The 14,040-nt window shown below is 36.8% G+C and overlaps 1 protein-coding gene across 2 annotated transcripts in view; it reads right to left on the bottom strand.

Moving 5' to 3' along the window:
• The window catches only part of ZDHHC17 (zinc finger DHHC-type palmitoyltransferase 17), a 66,114-nt gene that overhangs the window by 21,874 nt on the left and 30,200 nt on the right, over positions 1-14,040 (bottom strand). For both annotated transcript variants that reach the window (XM_050986499.1, XM_050986503.1), the window contains exons 6-9: positions 8,209-8,273; positions 6,747-6,909; positions 2,061-2,186; positions 667-809 (exon numbers count right to left, since the gene is read on the bottom strand). In XM_050986499.1, the coding sequence (XP_050842456.1) occupies positions 667-809; positions 2,061-2,186; positions 6,747-6,909; positions 8,209-8,273 (497 nt within the window). The remainder of the gene's footprint in view (positions 1-666; positions 810-2,060; positions 2,187-6,746; positions 6,910-8,208; positions 8,274-14,040) is intronic.

Raw genomic sequence — 14,040 nt, 5'->3', positions numbered from 1 at the left:
CAAAGGAGAGATGATGTAGTCTACAGCTCTTGAAAATCCACTGGAGTATGACTACACACATGAGTGTGTATGTGTGTGTGTGTGTATTTGTAGGTACATTTACAGACATTTAAAGTAATCATAAATACAACTGAAAGCATTTATGATGAGATAACAAGATGTACAAAAATGCTGTTAGAAAGCAGCCTTTTTTCTTTAGTCACTTATTTCCACAACAACAAAAGCTTCAAAATCTGATTCTGACTTAATTCCTCTCTATAAATCTCTTTTAGATGCCTTTGTGCATTTAAATTATAGAGAGAAAACAGTTTTAATACTACACTTGCACATTGTCTTCATTACTTTATAGAAACTTTTCCATTGCCTGCTTTCTGCAATATTCATGCTGATAACTCTTTGTAGACAGACATTCAGCACCCTCCTCTGGATAATGACTGAATTTCTGTTCTGCTGTTAGCTTCTGTTAGCTCAGCAGTATTCACCCAAGATAATTCCAAGTTTCACAAGACAATAGAGCATTACAGGAGCTATAGTTGCACAAGATCTTTTCAGAAATAAAGACCAATTCCTACAAATGGAAATTTAAGATTATCTATCCAGTAAAGATGCCAGCAAAATACTTCTCACATGCACACTAAACAGACGGTGTCCCAGTGAAACACTTACTTTGAAAGAAACTGTACCATAGCCCAAACGCCACCATACATCAGCCCTTTAATGAGCCAAGAATCAATGTCTAGGTCTGCTATAAACCCAACCAGCCAAATAACTAGGAAAGGAGTTCCCAGCATCACCTTCTGACGGAATTCCTATATAGAAACAAACACCAGTAAGTAACTCTGTTTTCAGGAACAGATTCTATAATAAACAGGACAGTCATGAAAACTTAAATTTTCAGGAAGCTTGACACTGGGGGATAAATCTTCACCAATTTTTCTCATTTCTTGTCTTTACACACCTCCAATGAATTTGCAAGGAAAATTAACCTTCCTAAAATTGTATTACAAATCAATGACATTGTTTTAGAACTGTCTTCTAGAGACTTTGTTGCTAACCCAGAATCAAGGTTATATTACCTTTTGTTAACAAAAATGTTCATCCATAAATGTATGAACTACCACACAGCATATGACAAAGTCAGTAAATTTTTATTACTTATGTAACTGCAGTTTTTAAGCTATACAGAAGCATCTATTAATAAAGATAGGACCTTTTTTGTCTTACACTGTGTGGATACAACTCCTGATGAGAGCACTGAACTCTTTACAAATCATTAAAGTACAGTGACAATGAAATGTACAAACCACTTCAGGTCAATAATCACAGCATTGCTACAGTACCACAGGGGTAAAGCCCAGACTGTAGCAGTACTTTGAGCATCTTGATGCAATGTATCTTTATTTAAAAAAATTAAATCAGTGGTAGGTATCAACACTTAATATCCAGCACAACACTCTGCCTGAGTGTTGATGGACACTAAGAAGAAAACATTAACTGTTTTTAAATAATCAAACAATAGGTAGGAAGACAGTTCTTCATGCTAGAGCAGCATGTTAACCCTCATTTATGGCCTCTTCCTATCTGCAGTATTATACAGTACTCTGAGAAGCAAAAGGCCTCCACGTTAGAGATTCATGTATTTCTTTATACTGCTGACTGCTTCTTTCATTCAACACAATAACAATAAACAATACATAACTAGAGAGGAGATCAGAGTTCAGGACACCAAAATGCTTCTTTCCTCAGCTACCTGAGTCAGGTTTGGAACGTCTTGGCTAACCCAAACAATACATGACCACACAATACTTTCCTAACACTTTTTTTTTAGTTAGCACAAAAACTAAAAGTAAGTGTATAGAAGCTTAGGGTTTTATTTTCTCCTGCCCTAAATAAAGTACTTTTTTCCCTTTTGCAATCACTTTATTCATAATAAGAAGACATTCCTTAAAGCTGAAATGTGGGGAGACCACAGACCTCAACTTTTTTTAAACAAACACACAGGTCCCCAAACCAAGAGCAGCCATAAGATTGATTTACACAAGAGTTATGATACTACTTACCTTATCTGCTTTTAGCTTTCTCAGAAAGGATGGACTATCATACCCCTTTGCCTGTCTTGCTTCTTGTAGATGATTGATCATCCAAACGTTCTTCCTTTGTTTTGCAAGATCAAGAGGTGATTCTCCCTGTCAAGAGTATAAATGTGGGAAACATCTAATTTAAAATAAAATGCATTTGGAGCACTTTTGAAACAGAAGATTGGCTGTTAAAATTAACACATTTTAAAACAGTTTAGCTACATTCTGGCATACTTTTTGCTCTGCAGCTTACTTGACACCAAATATCATTCATTCCTTTTGGTTTTTCACTCTCCCATAACTATACAAGTGTGCACAAGTAGCATATTAAATGTATGATTCTGAAGAGACGTATGTCCTGACAGCAATAACTGTTGCCTTTAGCAGAGAACAAATCTATGTTATACTATTCTACACACAGTCTACTAGTCTGTAAATGAAGAACTGTGCTTCCCCCTCAGCTATTGACAGGCAGCAGAAATCAAGCAAAGAATAAGAACTTGTGACCCACTGGATCATGGAAACTCTCCCAAGTCTAAAGCCTTACTTCTTCATTAATTCTCTGCCTTTTGGCACACTGAAGTTACTAGTATAATGGAATGCTTCCAGGATTTTTTTTTTCACCAGCCTAATGTTCTTAGGTTCATTTCAGTTACAGAAGTCCTAGGAAGAAAACATGAAAGAATAAACTGAGTGCTCATGTCCAACGTATTTCAAAATTCTGAGCTTTTACTCTGAGCTCGTGTTTCATGTATTTTGGGCGCTAAGCCAGCAATGGCTCATGTTTTTATTTCTGCAATTTCAGAAAGGACTAACAGATGAAGCAAAAGAGAAACACAGAGTGAAAGATACAGGGACCAAAGGTGCCTACCAAACTGATTTGATTATATTACTTTTTAAACACTTAGGAAGAGAGATAAATGAAAAAGTTATTGACTTGGTCTAAAATTACAGAGGAGGCAAGAGACAACCAATTGCAGGTACCTCCAGCTTCAGTTTTGCATTTGACTCTTCCTCTCTTCTACTGGAGTTAACTCCCCTCCTAAACAAATCATTCATGGAGGCTTGAAAAATGGCTGAATCCTCCATCGCTCGGCCCCCTCCTAAAAAAAAAGTGAGACAGGTACTAGAAACTGAAACTACCCAGAAAGGGTAATAATTACTATAGACAGAAGTGATTTCAAAGATTAAAAACTGCAGTTAGCTACCTATGTCCCATAGAAAGACAACGGGAACTGAGCTCTTAACTGTCATCTCTGCCTCTGAAATCTTGCTCCAAATCTTTAAGAGAGTAAATAGCATAGAATACAAATTATGAGGTGAAGCTTTTTGCTACTTAACAGGACCTTTCACACCTTCTGTGTGAGAAGTTTAACTAGAAAAAACAGTTAAAAAAGAATAACCTTCTGACTTGGCTTCAAAGTTATTTAGCCAGATGTTTAAAAAAACCAGATTAAATTAACTCCATTCTCAACAGAAATGCCTGAAATCAGACTATTGGTGCCTGTTTCATCACAGGATTAATAGCACCTTGAATTGCTAATATCTAGGAAACTCCAGAGATGCTGTTATTTTAGTATCACCTTATAAATCCAGACTGTAAAGATTACCTGTGGACAAGCAATCCCCTCTGGGAGTTGATCTCCCAAGTAAATCCTGAAGTTGTCTTGGGGTCCAGCTGAGCATCCCTTCCACTAGAGGGCCATGAGACACCTAGGAACTGCCTAGATAAAAAAATTGAGGGAGCTTTAAAGAAGTCTTTGACTATGTCTCTCATCATCTGGCCACTTTAATATTCTCCTTGTCTTTACAGGAGTAGTTGATGGCTGACTTCCTTAAAAATTAAAAAAAAAAAGTATTGGGGAGCTTAATCTAGTAACACACTTGAAATTGTCAGCAAGCAGTAAGGCTTCAGTAATACATATTTAAAGTATTTAGATAAAAAAAATAACCTGAAGAGTCATTACGATAGGGAACTGTACATGCAGACTTCCATGGACAAGCCTAAGATACACTGCATAATCAAGAAACTACATTTAAACTTCAATAAATTATTCACTTATAGATTAAAAAAAGGAAATATTTCTTAGACCATAAGAGATCTTTTAGGTCTCTATATCTCTCTAATAAATCAAGGAGTTTCTGCTCATACTTAAATAAAATTTACAAGTTTTCCCCAAGTCCCCAGTGATAACTTGGCTCCCTGGGAAATCCTATTCTCGTCTGCCCAATCTGTCTACTGGTCTGGCAAGAAAACTTCCTTAAGAAAAAAAATCAACCAAACAAAAAAAATGCTCTAACTTTGATTACTGAAATATAGTTTCCAACTCTAACATTAATCCAGTTCTCAGAAACGAAAGAAGTATCTTACTACCAAACAGAAAATATTAATTTCTTGTACAGCATAATAAAAAGAGGGTCAATAACAAAATAGGACTAACTCACTGCTTGCATCAAGCTTTGCTCTAGGATAGGAGTGCTGTTGTTCAAATATTTCACAAACTGTCATGCAAAGTAAAGAACACCTTACTGAGATGGCTGGTCCCAATTTGTTCCAAGCCTAGGCAGCCAGCAGCACGTGAATTCTAACACAGACTGACTAGAGCTGATAACAATAAAGCCAAAGCTCACATCTAACATTTCAGTCACATGATCATTTGAAGAAGATGAACAGCTTTCAGCCAATGTATTTTTGTAACATCAGCTGTCTTACCACCATTCTTGGTCATTTCCATGGACTATTTGAGAAAAGGAATTCACCAAACAGTGCTGCAGGAATCTGGAACTGACTGCATCAGAAAGAAGCCTTTCACAATTCCTTTTATTTCTGAGGAAGCATGAGCCAAACACTTAATTAGTTTTTGGCTCAAAGAAAACTTTTGATGAACAGTCAAAGGAGGGGCACCAAAATGAGTTTCTATTGGCATTTAAGAATCAACCAAATGTTCCTATTTCCTACATATTTACTACCACCTAAATCAGCATCTCTTACCAAGTCACTGGCTGGATGGCAAAACTGCCATTGCTCAAATAATTTTTCTCTGAAGATCCTAAAAACCTGGGGAAGCATGCAAGAAACCCAGACTTCACTGCAGAAGATAGGCAGTGGTCAGTGAAACCAGATGCTTATCTTCTGGCATGACTGGAAAGATATCATGATCCAGCAGGTTCAAAAACCCATTTTTCTACTGACTGCTGCTGTCTGTCAATAAAGAAGGCAAGACCATGAACTACTTCAGGCTAGCATATACTTTTTCGTATAGCCAAACACAGAAATTTTTGTTACAGATTTCATTAGAGTCCAGAAATGTAGGTACAGTGATGACTTTAGAACTCTTGTCACACTAATCAGTCTGTCAAGACAAGTAAGGTTGACATACTGATTTTTTTCCCACAAAACCACCTTAATTTTTTACCATATGTGGCACAGGAAAATAGCTTTTCCACACAAGAAGTGAGACTACAATCATAACTCCTTCACACAACTGACCTTACAGACCAGGAATAATTAACGTATCTTTACCTCAGCCCATGCAAGAGGCTAGGTTATTTGTTTTAAGCATCTATATAGGTGATTCCTTGTAATGAGTTTTCATTCATTTTTATGAACATTACTGATATTTTGAAGTGAATGTAGGACCTAAAAAGCTGCCAGCAAAATTTGGCTGCTCCCTTAGAAAGGCTATTCCATGCTCTCCAAGATAATTGATGTGTACTTTTTTTTAAATATATATATTTCTATCACTTATGGCCAAGCAAAATAGGCCCTGGCCATCTTAATCAGTAGGAAAAATGGCAAAAGGACAAATAAATTAAATTAAGTTACAGCTGTATTTTCAAACATAACCACTCTGCCTGTAACACTCTATAAGTAGAAAATACAAATATTTGAAGAGAAACTAAGTAGAGAACTCTTTTTCTAAAAGTGATTTCTTCTCTGACACCACAGATGAAACAGCGTGGGTAGCAAAATGCATCTAATTTGATATAAAGAGTATCTGGAAGTAATGGACAAAACCACATTCCAAAGGCACACCTTCCAAGGCTGGAGAAGCTCCAAGTTATGGCAGAAATTCTAAGAGCTGTTTTGCTGGTCTAACATATGCTGAAGATGGGCTCTGCTAGTACAGAATCTAGATCCATTGTTAAGAAATTCTGGTCACCAGGCAAGCCAAGTTCACATGCATAAAAAGAGCCCATTTGCTTATTTGACTCCTACTGGCATTTTCAGGCCTCCAATTTGCTTACTGGCACTAGGAGACTGACTAGAGCATTTGTCAGCTCCCTGGACAGGACTGAGATGTCTCACATCTCACTCCAACAAACAGTCACCCCAGAATTTCACTAGAAGATTTTCAGTCAGGTTTCCAATTTTATATCCAAATACACCAGTCTTCACACATGCAGCCTAACTGCACACCCCACTCCCATATATTTACACATAATCATTGTTAAATAATTTACTTGAGTACCTTTTATGGTGCAAATCTAGTGGTTATGCATCACTCTTAGGAAAAAAAATTGCCAAATGACACATTAATGGTATTGCTTTTGCTCCACCTTCATGATCCCACTATACCCACAATAATAACCTATTCTTGAGATTTATCATAGTCTCTGTTATTTCTGCCTCAAACCACTTACAATTAAGCCAGACCAAACGTTTACCTTAATATTTTGAGCATCAACATTAGCTCCAGCTTCTAACAGAAGACTAATGACTGTAGTATTTCCTGCTAGCACAGCCCAGTGCAATGCTGTGTTTTTGTGGTACTTGTCTCCCAGATTAACCGACACATTAAATGTAAGTAGTAATCGTGTTGGATCCACACTAGAAAAGAAAATTCTTGTTAGAGCTACAGATGATCTCAATTACATCTCAAATTATTGTTGATGCATTCAATTTCTATGAAGATCACTGACTAGGTACACTATGTAATAGCAAAGTGACATTTTTTGCTGCCAATTATGAATGACTCAAAATCTCTCCCCACCAAAACCAATCACTATTATGTTGACTTTAAAGGATCTCTCTAAGACAGCTCATTCTGGGATATCAAGAAACATTTGATCTACAACTCTAGTTTTGTGTTTACCAAAATCTAACACTACTAACAGATTTTTAAAAATATGCACACAATTATATACTTAAACAATGAAAGTTCAAAACATGTTGTTTCCATTTCACAATCCAGATGAAACAAAAATAGGATGTGAATGTTGGCAATGGCAAGTATTGGTAAGAGCTAGTTTGTGTTCCTCCCAACAATAGACAGAGATAGGCCCTTCCAAACAGGAATCTAATTCAAACATTTGTTCTTTGGAGAAGTGTTATTTTTTTATCATTTTTTTCCAGTCATTGCCACAGGAAGGATTAGTGAGCACTTTTTCACAGTACCCTCTCTCCTGAAAAAGTCATTGTACTGGGTTTAGTTGAAATCAAGTAAATCATCTTCACAGCAGCTCCTACAGTGCTGTGTCTTGGATTTGTGACCAAAACAGTACTGATAACACAGAGATGTTTTAGCTACTGCTGAGCAGTGCTGACACAGGGTCAAGACCTTTGCTGTTCCTCCTGCTGCCCCACCAGTGAGCAGGCTGGGGGTGCACAAGAAGTTGGATGGGGACACAGCAGAGAGAGCTGACCCCAACTGACCAAAGAGATATCCAGTACTGCATGGCAGTGTGCTCAGCAATAAATGCTGGGGAAGAGAAGTAGGAAGCAGAGGACATTTCAGAGTTACAGCATCTGCCTTGCCAAGTAACTATTAGAGGTGACAGAGCCCTGCTGACCTAGAAATGGCTGAACTTCTACCTCCTGATGGGAAGTAACAAATGAATTCCTTATTTTGCTTTATCTATTCAACTATTCAATCTTTATTGCAACACATGAGTTTTCTCATTTTTACCCTCCTGATTCTCCTTCTCATCCCACTTGGCAGGAGTGAAGAACTGGCTGTGTAGGGCTGAGCTACCAAGTGGGATCAATTCACAATAACTATAAATAAAGAAAGATAAAATGGCAACTGTGGAAAGAACAGAAAAAAAAACTTACAAAAAACTCCCCAAACCAGTCACTACTATATGCCACTTGTTAACACTAAGATAAAGTCAAAACTGCATGTATTACCTATGTGTTCTGTAAGCTGCCCACATTAAAGGTGTCATTCCATTTTGATCCATCATATCTACATCCTAAAAAAAAGAAAAGAAAAAAAAGGTGGTGAGGTAAGTAAGCATACTCAAGATCCAGCAGATGCCATGTTTGCAATGAGAAGCAGTGTTCTAAGACTAATCATCTTGGAATTGGAAGAAAAACTGGCAAGCTTTTACACTCAAATGGTATTTAAAAAGTGAAAACAAACATTGATGCCACCATTGCCAAAAAAATAACTGTTCCAATTTATTTTGGAAACTATCAAACAGTCATGCTGTGTAAAACCATTTCTAACTTACTGTTAATCTTCAAGATTAAAGATATATATAAAGATATATACAGGTGGTATATTACTGCATTAAAAAGCAGAGGAAAATTAAAATAATGCACCAATATTTGAAAAGATACTTGATAAATTACTATAAATACCACTGTCTGAATCCTACATCCTACTAAATGCTAGCTGCTCCTGTTTTTCCACTTGCAAAGCAATTTCCCTAGTTCATTGAGTTCTAATGGTATTTATGTATCTGGATATCCAGTTAATGGACACCAGAGAATTTTAAGATTGAAAAAAAGCCATTAATACAAACAAGCTCCTCAAAAATAAAACTGATCTGTAATTTCTTTCCCTCCTGCCTAGAGAAATTGGTAATTCCTAAATATTTTGAGGCAGATTAGACTCTCAAGCACATTTGGGCAGATTTCACAGACCAGCACTAACAAAATCACTGCAAGTTAACATAATGCAGGACATGAAGAGTTTTCCTTAGAGGCAACAGAGCCATGACAACATTTCCTATACCACTTCTCTCAGTTCTTACTAGGAAAATTAGATTGGAGAGCATTTCAATGAAGTCTTCTGCTAGAGAAATTCCTGACAAAAACCCAGAAAGTGACTGATGTTGCTTTCTGTCATCCCCAGAACCTCCTCTGCTCCAATAGTCTACAAAATGCCCAGCAAGCTGGGATCCCTACTCACACTGCTGCTAGCCTGACCCAGGCAGCTGTTTCCCAGAAAATCCAACTTAGCTTCTCCAAATAATTGCTTTTAAAACACCTCTAGCCTGCAGATTACTTTATATTTCTGAGTTTTTACTCTGTTGCCTAATTAAAAAAAAAAAAGGTTATTTTAAAAACACAGTTGATGGAGGAGAAGAAGAACAGTTACTTGATTTACTTGCTTGTACTGTTTGTTCAGAAGAGTTACATAGTTTGAAATCAGGACCCAACTCTGTTTGCCCACAATACTTGTATAGGTTAGATTCTTTTGAGCCTACTAGGACTATGCAACTGCAGGCATTGCCTTTAGCCCCCTGTGGTTGAAATTATGAAGGAAGTTAGAACCACAGCCCAATCTCAAGTTCATTCATCCTTGAGAAACACAGCTGATTCACAGCTCACACTGTGTGAACAACATACTTTGAGGATTGTACTGCAACATGAACAATCACTCTTTCATCTTTAGATTTCATATAGAAAAGCACCCCTTTGTGACAGTATGAATGTGTTTAGTTGTAAGTAGAACAATTCCTTCAATGATTTCACCTGACAAATCTAAACTACACTTTGCACACTAGATGACACTCAGCTAAAAGAAAAAAACCCAAACCCATCAGCTGCAGAGCATTCCCTACATGTAAGTCACCTAGGCAGACCACAGCTACTACTCATATTAAGCTACTATGTTGGCTGAAGCAGATCCCTTTTCAAAGGAAATTTAACAAGAGGCAAAGCAGCTAAGATTTACTTGCACACTGTTGTACAGATGTAACAAAGATGATGTAGTTGTGGATAGCAAACATGTGCTCTAATAAACCTCTCAGTAAAAATTTGTTATTTCTCCAGATCATTACTATAACCACAGAGTGAGACATTTTAGAAAGGAAGCTCTGCTCATGCTTTTTGCCAAAGAGAGGGCTGAGGCAAAAAAGTAAGCCTTCAGCAGCTGGTTCATATTAAGAGACTGTTCTTCCATTCTGTGGTGTCCAACAGGTACTTTAGCATTACGTTCTTGTTTAATGCTCAGTGACAGATCAGTGTTCACAGAGGGGTGTGCCTGTGCTATTAGAACATGGTGCAAGAATCAAAGATCCAAACAATAAGTGATGAAATGATCAAAAGTTGCAAATACTGCTGCCCTCTGCATGTGGTTCAAGTGTGAATTCTGTGGATCACAACAAGCAAAATTTCCTCTTGTTTCTAAAGTACAACTCTGGTTCTGAAGGAGAAAAAACTTTTCACATGCAAAGATAGCCAGACTTTCCTAGGACACTAATATAACATTGCACAAAAAGCTTTTAGTGAGGCAAAAATACTGGGGAGAAAGAGCTTGAAAAGGGGTTGCAGCAACTCTTCTGCTGCTTAATACCATTTTCTAAAAGCAAGAGTTGACAAGGAAGGATTCTGAAGAGCAGCTAGAGATCACAGTAGCATTAGGCTTACCAGGAGATTTAACAAGCAATGGTCAAACCAGTACTGTGATAAAATAAGCATAGAAAACATCAAGAGATCCACTCAGAATTACTTTAAATCACACAGAAAGGAACCAGGAGTTTGATCCTCTTTAGAACCATTACTGCTTATTACACAAAACACAGACCTTCATAGAAAAGACCCATCACATCCTTGCTCAGAATCCTATTCTCCATAGTGAAAAGATCTCTTTCACATGAACTGTTACCCAGGGAAAGGAAAAAAAGGCTTTAAAAGCATATAGTAAAGAAGATTTCTCAGTAAGGCTGATGTAAGTCTGACAATATTAATTTAGAAAAGATGTGCTAGTTACAGACTAGAAGCAGAGATTTTGTAACATTCCCATTAAAGCAGAGATTTTGTAAGAGTCCCATAGAACAGAGCACAGACCAACAAAGAACACAAGACACAGAACTAAACCTACTCCATTCCTTCAAACAAAAGCTCTGTTCTGAATACCCTAGTCCATCAAACACAGTCTTCAATCATAAGGAAGAACACAACTGGACTTACAATTCTCTAAGTAATGTGCTCTGAGCTGGTCTAGGAAATAAAATTCTTGGTGCAGTGTCTTAATGCTGAGCTTGGTGGAGAGAAGGAGCCCCAGAGGCAACTGAGGTGACAATGCTTAGGAGCACTGCCCATGGATCACAGCACCAAAGTAAGCACAGCTGCTGGTACCACACCAGCATCTCTCAACCTAGATGCCAACTACTTCTAAACCATAGCTCAGGTGACCCTACATAGCTCGAGACATTAGTTACATACAAAATTGCAACTCAGAGAATAAAAAAAAGTACTTGATGAGTGAGTGGTAGTTAAACTAAGAAAGTGATAGTTGAACTATGAATATGAAGTAGTTCAACTAAAATTTTAGAAGTAGAGTATTTCTTACATAAATTTACCCTACAAGCAACTTTATAGTCACTCATTATCTATGATTAAGTTACCTCACACATGCACAGGATGAGAACAGATTATTCAACCATTCATATACAACATTTGTATCTTAACTTATTCCAGGTGAATGCTTGTGTATTCAAGCTCCTGATACACCTCTGGCATTTTAAGTAGCCTAAGCACAATATTAAGCAGTCAAATTGTACATTGCACATTATTAAGTGCCTTCAAGCTCTTTTTCAGTTTTTCTTTCTTGCATTTTTTTTAATAAAGATCTTACCTAAACTTGAACTGTGCTACAGATTCTGTTACTTGATTTCTCATTATATTTATATAATGTACTTGTACCAGGCATGATTTTGACCCAGGCAACCTACTGATACAAACAACATGCTCAAATTCTGATGCAGCCAGATATCAGTCTTTCAGAATTCAGTAAGAGGCATGACTAAACAAAAAGCGACATCTTTATCAGCCACTGCTGCCTCTTGGCTGAGTAGTACTTGCTGGCATGAAAATGGGTTCACTTCCAATCAAAGCCAGAGTGCATCCAACCAAGAGCTCTTCCCCTTCACTCAAGCCTCAGATTGGCAAATTTTACCGTTGGCTGCTACAGCCCAGAAGAAAGTGAAACAGGAACACTGAAGTTGGGTTCCAGTTCTGTCTCAAAAATGAACAAGGTAGCAATTAGGAACAATTTCTTAATCCACCTGTGAGTCCTCTATTCCATTATGAAAGTTGGCTTTTCTTTGACCACACTCATCCCCAAAGGCATCAGGATCTGAACTAAAACAGCACAACAGCCTACACTGACCCTCATTTTGACATTTATTTAGCTGTCATTTGCCACACAGGTGCTAGAATTATGTTCAGAACAAGGGCTAGCCTACTCTTTGGATATGAGGGAACCTGGTCTCTGTAAAGACAAAAGGAAAATAAGTAGCAGTATATAGGGTAAGCCCACAGAAGCAAAAGCACTTCAAGTTTCCAAATCCGAATCTCAGCACCACCAGGAAAGTGGGGAAAGAAATAAAGAGAAGAAATTAATGACCTCAGTACTAATTGAAGGAAAATTTAAAAATAGAATCATGTATCTCCCATGGCTTCTAGATAAACTAAAGGCTCTGTAGTTGTATGTAATATAGCTAGAGAACAATCATTTTAGGGATTGTTATTATAACCCTATTGATATTACTAGATTTTAAACATACAAATCAATACATAATTTTTCAAGTGGAACTTTTTGAAGCACTGTGAAAAATTATTGTTAAAATTAACTTAAATTTACATCACGGAAAGAATACCAAAATCATACTTGAAAATATTTGAGAGATTTAATAAAAATAAGTGTTTTAAAAATTATTTATAAGAAGAGCTATTTTTAAACTAACAGTTTTAAATTTTAAAGCACTTTTTGTGTCTTTACATATGTACTCATGTAAAGACATAAAGCTTCTTTTCAACTGAAGATATGTTATGAAGATATGAAGATAAGTTATTAAAATATATATGTTCAAATAGACAGGACAAATCTGTATACAAACATGAAGACAAACACATGGAGACTTCATAATCACAGTAGAATACTTTAAAGGCTATTAGTACTTTATTAATGCTATGCTTTAAACAAGTTCACACTCATATAATACCAGCAAGATTTTTCTGTTAACATAAAAACCACATACACAGATACATAATCTGAGAAGAAATCACAAAACATGCTCCTCTAAAAACACCTTCCTCTCCAATCATTATTTCTTACAAAACAGCAGTTATACAGAATAGGATCAGCCTCTTCTTTTGCCTAGCTTACTCTTTATCATACACTAAGTACTGTTTTACCAAACAGATACAGGTGTAAGTAATTTTCTGCAGCAAATTCAGTATTTGTTTTACACAGACCAAACTCACTGATTTCATATTCTACCTGACTCACTGGATCATATCTCACTTGGTATTTGAAAGAATAAGCAGAATACAGAAGAGTGAAGAGCATTAGTAGGACTGTCATACAAGAGGAGGGTTTTGACTTTTCTATATGGTTTACACAGTAAATCAAATCTGTGCTTCAGGCACATGCCTATGGGTGAGTAAATCTACAAATTACAGAGCAGGGTGTGTAGCAAAAACACAATCAAGTTTTTGAGCAGACAGAACTACAGATGAGACATAACAGGAACAGTAATGAATACACATTATATACACGCTTCACAGATCTAGCAGTAATATAAGGGGCTAGCAAGAAGGTCTGGGGTTGTTTGATTCTCATTGAAGAATTCTACAACACTTGCTACCATTGTCATAGCTACATTTAAAGGTTAAATTCATTAGAAATAAAGAATCAGAATTTCCATATACTACATTAGGGAGGTGTGAATTAAAGCCAAAGTACTCAGAAGACTGGTGTAGGAAATTAGTTTAATAGGTGGC

Source organism: Serinus canaria, chromosome 1A (assembly GCF_022539315.1).
Source record: "Serinus canaria isolate serCan28SL12 chromosome 1A, serCan2020, whole genome shotgun sequence".
NCBI classification, from domain to species: domain Eukaryota; kingdom Metazoa; phylum Chordata; class Aves; order Passeriformes; family Fringillidae; genus Serinus; species Serinus canaria.
This window is presented reverse-complemented; position numbering and strand designations above follow the sequence as displayed.